The sequence below is a fragment of the Penaeus monodon genome, chromosome 1 (genome assembly GCF_015228065.2).
Source record: "Penaeus monodon isolate SGIC_2016 chromosome 1, NSTDA_Pmon_1, whole genome shotgun sequence".
NCBI classification, from domain to species: Eukaryota; Metazoa; Arthropoda; class Malacostraca; order Decapoda; family Penaeidae; genus Penaeus; species Penaeus monodon.
Genome location: NC_051386.1, coordinates 50,314,196 through 50,324,195, shown reverse-complemented (window position 1 = coordinate 50,324,195; position 10,000 = coordinate 50,314,196). Strand labels below are relative to the sequence as shown.

At 42.5% G+C, this 10,000-nt stretch overlaps 1 protein-coding gene across 4 annotated transcripts in view; it reads left to right on the top strand.

Moving 5' to 3' along the window:
• Positions 1–7,382: 7,382 nt before the first annotated feature.
• The window catches only part of LOC119574005 (popeye domain-containing protein 3-like), a 63,593-nt gene continuing 60,975 nt past the window's right edge, over positions 7,383–10,000 (top strand). Inside the window, exons 1-2 of one of the 4 annotated variants that reach the window (XM_037921112.1) lie at positions 7,433–7,508; positions 7,696–7,742. In XM_037921112.1, coding sequence (XP_037777040.1) covers positions 7,499–7,508; positions 7,696–7,742 — 57 coding nt within the window. In that variant the 5' untranslated portion in view covers positions 7,433–7,498. Of the gene's footprint in view, positions 7,509–7,695; positions 7,743–10,000 lie in introns of all 4 variants that reach the window. The other 3 variants (XM_037921105.1, XM_037921118.1, XM_037921115.1) reach the window with 3 other exon arrangements.

Sequence of the window (10,000 nt, the reverse complement as noted above, 5' to 3'; positions counted from 1 at the left end):
ATTATAATCATAGTCATATTCATTGTCATCACTATCGTTATTATCATTATTTTCCTCATTATCATCAAAGTATTTTTATAATCATTATCATCATCATTTCTATATCTTGATAGTCATCATCATCAACCATCTTTACCATTTCTATTGTCATCATGTAATTAGTTTCACTGTTTTCTGTTGTTTTCAATATTTCTATTAATCGTTATAATGTTTAAGTCTTCCTGTTATTATTATCATCATCATAACCATCACCAATACTCTCGTTATCATCATTAATAATCACTAATCGCCATAATCACCGTCATCACCATCATCATCACTGCAACCATCTTCATATAATTATCAGGGAACACTGATCATCATCAATTTTATCACAATCATTATCATCACTGATTGTCATTATTTTTTTTCAATTTTGTAAAAAATACCAGCCTTTGTTACCACCGCAGTTCCTATTGTTGTATTGTTGCAGTTATTATGACCCTTCTGTTCGAGCACTGTGCGTAAGTCTTTCATCCTGTTGGCGATCACGCTGCTCTTAGATTAAATCCCAGACTAATGTATAATAATTCCCTCACTGTACCTCACCATCCGTCATCATCAGCCTGACGTCACTGCCACAGCAAGATCAGGTCCCGTACGGCTCTCAGCCCACCGTGATTGCATTGCAGCATCTATTAAATTTGCATACATAACGGGAAAAAAACGTAACGTAAGAACTCTTAGCATGCGAGATTAAGTAAATCGGATTTTTTTTTTTTCAATGGTAATGAGTTGCCTCATCTCTATTTTTAGGGATGCGATCCTGCAGTTGCAAAGAGTTTGTTCGTGCTGCTGCAAGCGTTGAGGGGAAAAGGGACTTCCTGATTATATTACTTGTTGCATATAGCACGCCTACCTGTTGTGCAAAAAAAAAGTTATTACAGTCGCTCAAGTGTAGGTACAAGCTGAACAGGTGAATTACGCGAACGGCCTTGTTCTCTGACGAGCGCCGCGCGAGCTACAAATCCCGCTTGTCCACGTCCGGCCGCCGCAGGTGAGGCAGTGGGTCTTTCGTTTAGCCTTTCCTCCCTGCTGGGAAAGGAGGACAAGCGTCGGTGGCACTTTAATGGGCAAGGGTTGGGTTGGGAATAGATGGTATTCGGTCTCCCGGTGTATGGAGGCGGGTACTGGTATGAAGGTCAGGGTTGCCAGGTACAGAGAGAGAAGATTCCCGGTAGTCTTATTTTTCTTTTCTCTATTCGAAAAAGGAGTGTAGGAAAAAATGATGATAGAAATGTACGATTTACTCGGCGAGTCGAAAAGCATCCTGAAAACAGGGAGATAAACCTATGAAACAATTTTGAAAAAAAAAATGTAAATAAAAATCAACAACAAAAAGAAAATGCAAGAAGAGAGAGAGGGAAAAAAATAAATGACACACCAAAGTCACCCTTTCGAAACACGCCAGCGAAGGAAAGTGATGTCCCCGTGAACATACAGTCGCGTGTGTGCGTGTTCCTGTCAGGCCGTATCCTTCCCGCGGTAAAAGGTGGCCGGGCAGACTCTCCAGTTCAGCAGTTAGCGGGCCAGATGTTCAACTTTAACCCCCTCTGGCCATGGCCCTCCCACCCTCTCCCCTCTCCACCCCCTTCCCCCACCTCTCCACGCCTCCCCTCTCCACCCCCTTCCCCCACCTCTCCACGCCTCCCCTTGCCTCGCCTCTGTTCCCGCACGAGAGCCTTCCACCTCTCCCGGGGTCCCTGCCTCCCCCCCACCCCGCATGCGAAAATGCCGACACGTTAATGACGTTTTTTTTTTGTTTCTTTCTCCCGTTTAACCCCCCCCCCCTCTCACTCCCCCCCCCCCCCTCTCTCTCTCTCTCTCTCTCTCTCTCTCTCTCTCTCTCTCTCTCTCTCTCTCTCTCTCTCTCTCTCTCTCTCTCTCTCTCTCTCTGACTACCTCTATCTTTCTATCTATCTATATATCACGCTGTTTCTTATTTTTTATTCTTGCCCTAACCTTAATTTAAGTTTTTTACTTAGTAGAGAGAAAGAGAGAGAGAGAGAGAGAATGGAAAACAATTAAACAAAAAACAAATGAAGAGAGAAAGCTAGACAAACAGGCACAGTCAAACGGAGGCAGAAAAAACAACAAAGGAAATATAAAGAAAGCTTAACAAACATACACACAATAACACGGAGGCAGAAATATAAAGAAATGTTCCAAAAGAAAAGTGAAGAGAAAAGCCCAGATAAACAAACCGACACAAACGGTTACAGAAGTGAAAAAATGAGGGGAAGGAAATACAACACAGGTAGAAAAGAGGAAAAGCCATTATAATATATCCAGAGAGTTTAAGTGGACGGCTCGCGGTAAATGTCACGGTTCGCGCGGAATTACAACCGGAGTCGAAATTCCGAGCCAGAAACGGCCACTCCGAAGAGATATTAGCAGGTGGTGTTCAGGTGTGAATGAGGAGGGGGAGGGGGGGGGTCGGTAGAGTGGGAGGGGGAATGTGTGGAGGACGGGGCACGGGGGAGAGGGTAGAGGGTGTTGCCCGAGTTAGGATGGAGTGAGGGAGGGAGGGGGGTGGTGTGTGTGTGAGAGGGTGAGCCTAACGAGAGATGAGTTGGGAGTGTCTAGGAATTTCTGGTCGAAACAAAATGGCATAAATGGCTACTTTTCCACATTTTTTTTCTTCTTTTCTTATAATGAAATGGAAATATATTTGAGATACTTGCACACATACACACACAGAAGCACGTATATGTCATATATATTTAGTACATAAAATGAATACAGCATGCGACATTATCCACTCGCAGCTTACGTATATTTTATAATATCTATAATGATAGTGCTGTTGATGCATGCACGTTTAGGCAATGTTCCGTTTGCCTACTAAAATCAGACTGCAATTTATGGTATCAAACTCCCATGTAATTTACCGATAAAGTAGTTACAGTTTAATGAAAAGGCAGTTGACATCTAAGCAAAAAAAAAAAGAATAATAATGATAATAATAAATAAATAAATAAATAAATAAAATAAAATCCCTCCTACCTGAATATGTAACCGAATAGCCACCTTTATTAGTCGCAATAATTACAAGCTCAATCGACGTAATTAGAATAATGTGAAGGGAATAGGGGAGACGAAGATTGCAGCATTTGAGAAATTACGATAAGAATATTTGCAAACATGTTTCTTGATTGTTAGAATTAATTTCCACGGCTGTCCAAGTGATAATAATAATAATGATAATAATAATGATAATAATAAAAACGTTCTCTTATATGTGTTCTATGAGCTGAGAAATACAACACACACACACACACACACACACACACACACACACACACACACACACACACACACACACACACACACACACACCACACACACACACACCCCACCACCCCACACACACACAATAATACATAATATATAAATATACAATATATATATGTATATATATATATACATATATATATATTTTATATATATATATATATATACAATATGTCATGTATGTATATGCTATTTATGTATGTATATATATATGTAAGTGCGTGTGTGTATATATATATACACGTGTGCGTGAGTGCTTATTCCTATGCATAAGTACGCCAGAAACTCTGGAAACAGCACATGTTTTTCCGTGATGAATTGCGTTTTGTTTTACGGCCTTGCTCCTCCGACGCTATAAATTACGCAGAAAAAAGCAAGTGACACAATTGTTCCGCGGAGATTCACGAGCGGCGGATCTCAGTCCGTGGGCTTCCCGCGCAATCATCATGGCTCGCTTTCCCTTGCCCGGACAATAACTTATAAGTCATGGTTGTTCATGGACTGCTTTGGAAAGAACTCTCGCCTTTATGGGTTTTCTGTGATTGGCGGCCGCTGTCTGATGAAGGGATTGGGAAAAAAAGAAGACCTGGTTTCCTTTTTGTTGGTGTGTATTCTTAGTTTTTTTTCTCTTTTTTCTCCCCTTCTCTCTCTCTCTCTCTCTCTCTCTCTCTCATCTCTCTCTCTCTCTCTCTCTCTCTCTCTCTCTCCTCTCTCTCTCTCTCTCTCTCTCTCTCTCTCTCTCTCCCTCTCTCTCTCTCTCTCTCTCTCTCTCTCTCTCTCTCTCTCTCTCTCATACATATACCTATGCATGTGTGGTGTGTGTATATATGAATATGTATATATATATGTATATATATATACATATTTGTATATATATACACATACATACATACATACATATCCTTCAGACAAACATTCGATACACATCCAAAGCCCCCCCTCCCCGCCCTCCCCCCGAATCCCCGGTTTTTGCAGCTGCCACATCGAGCGCCTAACCCGCTCGTTTGACCAAATTGTCATTAGCAAACACTGAATCAGATTTACAAAACCGACATTTTTCCCTAACGGACTTGATCGCAGGTATTAATCACGTAGCTACAATTAACTGTTTTTTTTAATTTGCAAACAGATTGGTGTGTTGTATAAAGTGTTGTTTGCAATGATTGGTGATTATCGTGGTGCAAGAATTAGGGGATTACGTTTTGAATTTATTTTATAGCTATATTGGTGGTATTTCGCGTAGCTGCCTCTAGCGGTAATCTTAGACTGTTAATGTCCTCTCAGTTTTATTTGATATGTCGATTAGGTTTTTAAGTATTCATAGAGGATTCGAAGAAATTTTATGGAATGTTTATTGAAGTTCAGATGAGATTTCCTTGAATGAAGAGATGTGTAAATCATTTATATGTATCGTTTCACTAAGAACAATTTTTTTTTTTTATTCAGAGGTTTATATATAAGGATTATTTATAGATTATTTAGGAAAAATGTCATTGCTGGCATCAGCCCTACCCCCTCCCCTTTACGAAAAGTAAATCATGGAATTGTATGAAAATTCAATATTTCTCTTTTCTGAAATTCGAAACACTGTCCTTTGACCCGCCCCCTTCCAGATACCCCGCCCCCTTTCCAGATACCCCGCCCCCTCTATTCTTAGCAAAGTGACCTCCCCATCACCATTAAGTAGACAGCATTATGGACAAGCACCGTGTAAACTTACCACGCAACCGTCACACGTTGAAATATACGGGGCCGTTGTGACCAGAATGGAAGCCGGAAATAAATCCACTTAACCCTACCTCGCCCTGGCCCGCGGAGGCTCGCTATATTACATGGCTGAGAGGTTGACTGCTGCGGAGATCTGGCAACCATGAATTTTGATAGTTCGGGGGAACATGACGTGGATTTCAATTTTTTTTTATGATTTCTCTCTCTCTCTCTCTCTCTCTCTCTCTCTCTCTCTCTCTCTCTCTCTCTCTCTCTCTCTCTCTCTCTCTCTCTCTCTCTCTCTCTCTCTCTCTCCTCTCTCTCTCTCTCTCTCTCTCTCTCTCTCTCTCTCTCTCTCTCTCTCTCTCTCTCTCTCTCTCTCTCTCTCTCTCTCTCTCTCTCTCTCTAGCCTCCTGGCTAGTACAGTGGTAACGTGTCGGCCTCTCATCCGAGGGGTCGGCGGTTCGCGCCCCGCCCAGGCGCGAGAAGTTGCAACTGTCGCCCGGAGGTTACTGCTGTGGCTGGGCACCACGGCGGGCAAGGACTCGGTTCTGCCGAGTCAGCAGCAGCTCACACACGTGAGCAAAATCAAGCAGACAATATGTCACACCAAGAATATCCATTGTATCAAATGGAATCCAAACCAAACTCTCTCTCTCTCTCTCTCTCTCTCTCTCTCTCCTCTCTCTCTCTCTCTCTCTCTCTCTCTCTCTCTCTCTCTCTCTCTCTCTCTCTCTCTCTTTCTCCCTCTCTCTCTCTCTCGCTCTCTCTCTGTCTATCTATCTATTTATCTATCTATCTATCTCTTTTTCTCTCTGTGTCCGTGGAATTATTGCTTCATCCGAGTATGAGGTGAATAATTTAGGATAATAGGAGAGGAGGAAATGGATATTAGAAAGAAATGGAGAAGAAAAAAATAAATCGAATACCATATACTACTTGATTTAACCCATAACTACCGGGTGGTACAGATAAAGTGAATTTTCTGGAATCTGTACCAAGGGAATTCTGGAATTGAAAAGAGAATATGAACACTGATTTACGCTAAATAAGCACAGGATTTATCTCATTTTAGGTAAAGGCTGAAGTTCGATAGCTGTTGTGTAAAAAATGCAATTTTTTTATCGTCATTTTACCACAATGATGAGACGTGAGCTTGCCTTCAGAAAGAAGTTACAAGACAAGAATGATCAAATCTGAATACTAAAGCTGACCTGCTTACAGCTTCAAAGAGCCTCGGACAACGTACAAAATTTTAAGGCAGTCACTGTGCACACTCGATCACGTCATATATAAATAACTTAATGTAAAGTGTCTTTTAAATATGAATAATGTTATGTAGGGGCAATGTCTGTTGATATGTAAATAAAGTATGCTGTGTATAGTAAAGTCTGTTGTATATAAATTATTTCTGATATATATATATATATATATATATATATATATATATATATATATATATATAACACCACCACACACACACACACACACACACACACACACACACACACACACACACACACACACACACACACACACACACACACACACACACACACATGTGGGTGTATATATGTGTGTGTGTGTGTGTGTGTGTGTGTGTGTGTGTGTGTGTGTGTGGTGGGTGGGTGGGTGGGTGTATATAGATATCATAAATTTTACCCGACGAACGTGATTCCTGAAGTACAATATTTACTGTATCTATATCCTGTATGTATTCGCTATGCTGTATTTCATATAGTCTCTGACTTGCCATATGCAGGTGTGCGAAGATGGCAAAATGCCTTGAATGTCATCTTTACTAAGGTGCGCTCCGAGTTATCATCTAGAAAGGTGTCGGCAATGAGGCGCTTCTTGAGGTCGTTAGTGCACTGAAATGTTCGCCCTCGGGAGATGATTGTGATAACCGCGCGTCCTTTGTGTGTGTGTGTGTGTGTGTGTGTGTGTGTGTGTGTGTGTGTGTGTGTGTGAGTGAGAAAGAGAGAGAGAGAGTGAGAGAGAGAGAGAGAGAGAGAGAGAGAGATTTTTTCATTTGGATGGGAGGAGTCTCATTATTCGTGGATAAAAACGAGGATAGGTATGTTTTACATGCATTAGGTACGTAATTAATAAAAAATGTTAATTACACGATACACAGACATGGACTAAAACGTTCTAACATTTTTATGAGACTTATGATACGATTATGATTGCCATGCATTAGGTCGTGACTGGGAATACATACAAGCCCAAAGCGTGGAAATATGCAAAATATGTTCTCCATACATCACGCTTGCACTCGGCCCTTCACTCTTATGAGGGTGTAAAGCAGGGTCAGCGTGCAGTGACGGCCGCAGACACCAGATGTCCGCAGGTCGTAAAAGCCCAAGGATATTTCTCGCTCCTTCCGTCAGCTGGGATAAGTGAGCCATTGTCCCGAGCTCTCTGTGGATAACCTTATGTATTTCGTTTGCTTTATATGCGGCCTGGTGTGTTCATACATATTTCACATTTCGTTGTTGTTGTTTTTCATGTTATGTCGCTTCTTATAGTGCTGGTTGTACTGATTAAGTTGACTCGGCAAACATTTTATTTTTGTGAATTTCACAGATTAAGATTGTATTCCTCTAGGAGATAACGTTATTTACATTTCATTTCTTTTTTTCGTCTTTACAGGTAAGGACTTGACAACGACTACTGTTTCGTCAAAGCTGCCAGAGAAGGTAAACTTACCAACAAATATTTATTTTGCCAAAACGAGAGCAGAAGAAATGAAAAATTAAGAATGAGTGCAGTGATGACAATAGAATTAAAGGGTGGAAAGACACGGAGAAAATAAGTGCGAGGACAATGAATACTTAATGAATTTGAAGAACGGAAACTCGAGGAAATTAATTCTTTAATGATAAATGAGAATGGACATAAACACGGAGGCGGAGACTGTAAAATTGTACCTTGTATTGCGTTTTTTTGTACTTTCTTCTTCGAAAGGGGAAGAGGGTTTATGAAAAAAATGATAAAGCAACGAGGGTGTGGTTTCAGTGTCGGATCATGTGAGTGAATGAGATGCATAATGGGGGGATGAAAGAACTCACAGACAAGTATAAACGAATATAATTGTGTGTGTGTGTGTGTGTGTGTGTGTGTGTGTGGTGTGTGTGTGTGTGTGTGTGTGTGTGTGTGTGCACTGTTAATTGCGACAAATGGAGAGAAGTGCGCCATGAAGATATTAGTTCTCATTCACACTCCTCTCTCTCTCTCTCTCTCTCTCTCTCTCTCTCTCTCTCTCTCTCTCTCTCTCTCTCTCTCTCTCTCTCTCTCTCTCTCTCTCTCTCTCTCTCTCTCTATCTCTCTCTCTCTCTCTCTCTCTCTCTCTCTCTCTCTCTCTCTCTCTCTCTCTGTATGTGTGTACCTGTATGTGTGTACCTGTATGTGTGTACCTGTGTATGTGTGTGTCTGTGTGCACGTGTGTGTGTTCTCCGACTATGAATATATCATGAGAGAAAATAATGCACCAGCTGGCCGGGGGCGCGAGGGGACCGAAGGGGGGGGGGGGCGGAACGAGGTAGGGGCAGATAAGGTCTGAAAGGCAAAGACCTCGAGCTATTGTGGCCAAGGTAATGTGGAAGTGAGAGAGCGAGTGGGACGAGGAAATGATAGAAATAATAAAACGTGGCAGAAGGTATTCTGAAAGCTCTCTTTATGGAGGGTGAATGGCATGCTGCTTCGCCTCTTCTCTTCTACTTTCTTCTTATTTTCTATTCATTTTTTTTCTCTCTCTTTCTCTTTCTCTCTCTACTATATCTATCTGTCTCCGCGTTTTTGCCCCCCCCCTCTCTCTCTCTCTCTCTCTCTCTCTCTCTCTCTCTCTCTCTCTCTCTCTCTCTCTCTCTCTCTCTCTCTCTCTCTCTCTCTCTCTCTCTCTCTCTCTCTCTGCTGTCTCTCTCTCTCTCTCTCTCTCTCTCTCTCTCTCTCTCTCTCTCTCTCTCTCTCTCTCTCTCTCTCTCTCTCTCTCTCTCTTTCTCTTTTTCCGCATTCAAGAGTAAAGGGACAGATAGTATCTGCAAATATGCATGAAATATTTTGCATGATCGAATTTTGGTAGACTGATGGCTGCTTAACTGATGTCTATCATCGTTTCCTTGTAATATTGTTAGATTTACGTTTTTCAATTACATTTTATCTGTGTTTGTTGGTGTGGCCATTGCTGTTGTCGCTGATGCGACTTTGTTAAGTCATACCACAAAGTGATGATATAAATTCAGTGCCGTGTAGGAGTATGCATATGATATTTCTGTTCTGTAACTCACAGTGAAAGGGCCCCCTGTAATCCCCACAACCAAAGCCATTACCCCTACTAGACAACGCCCTCAGGCCTGTATAAACTTTAATCAAGTTTATCTCGCCCGAGGCCAACGCACCGTGGCGTATGAAGGGAAGAAGTATTCACCACTCTGCATGTAATTCGCCATTCGCCTTCACCGTCCCTTCCATCACCATCCCCTTCTCCACTATCTCCTCCATCACCATCCCCCCTCTTCACCATCTCCTCCATCACCAACCTCCTCTTCACCATCCCCCTCCTCACCATCCCCTCCATCACCATCCCCCTTCTTCAATATCCCCTCCATCACCATCCCCTCCATCACCGTCCGTTTCCCCCTCCGCGGCCGGGTAATCTTGCCTAGACGATACCTTGGCTCGGTTTCCCTTGGGGGCTCAGTCGTCTTCGGAAGCTTCTCGCGGGGTCGCTTGGGGCCTCGAGGAGTGTCCTGGAGTGTCCTGGAAGTGGACACAGGCGAGGTCATTCTCCCCCCCCCCTCCCTCCCCCCGACAACAAGGGAACTCACCGCCACCGATTAACTGTCGTCGGGGAATGTCAATAGTGATGATTGGTCGGGTACTGGGAGTTGACACACGTGCACCCGTTTTTCCTCACTTTAAAAAAAAGAAATGCGGGACATGTTTGCTTTTTCCTCGC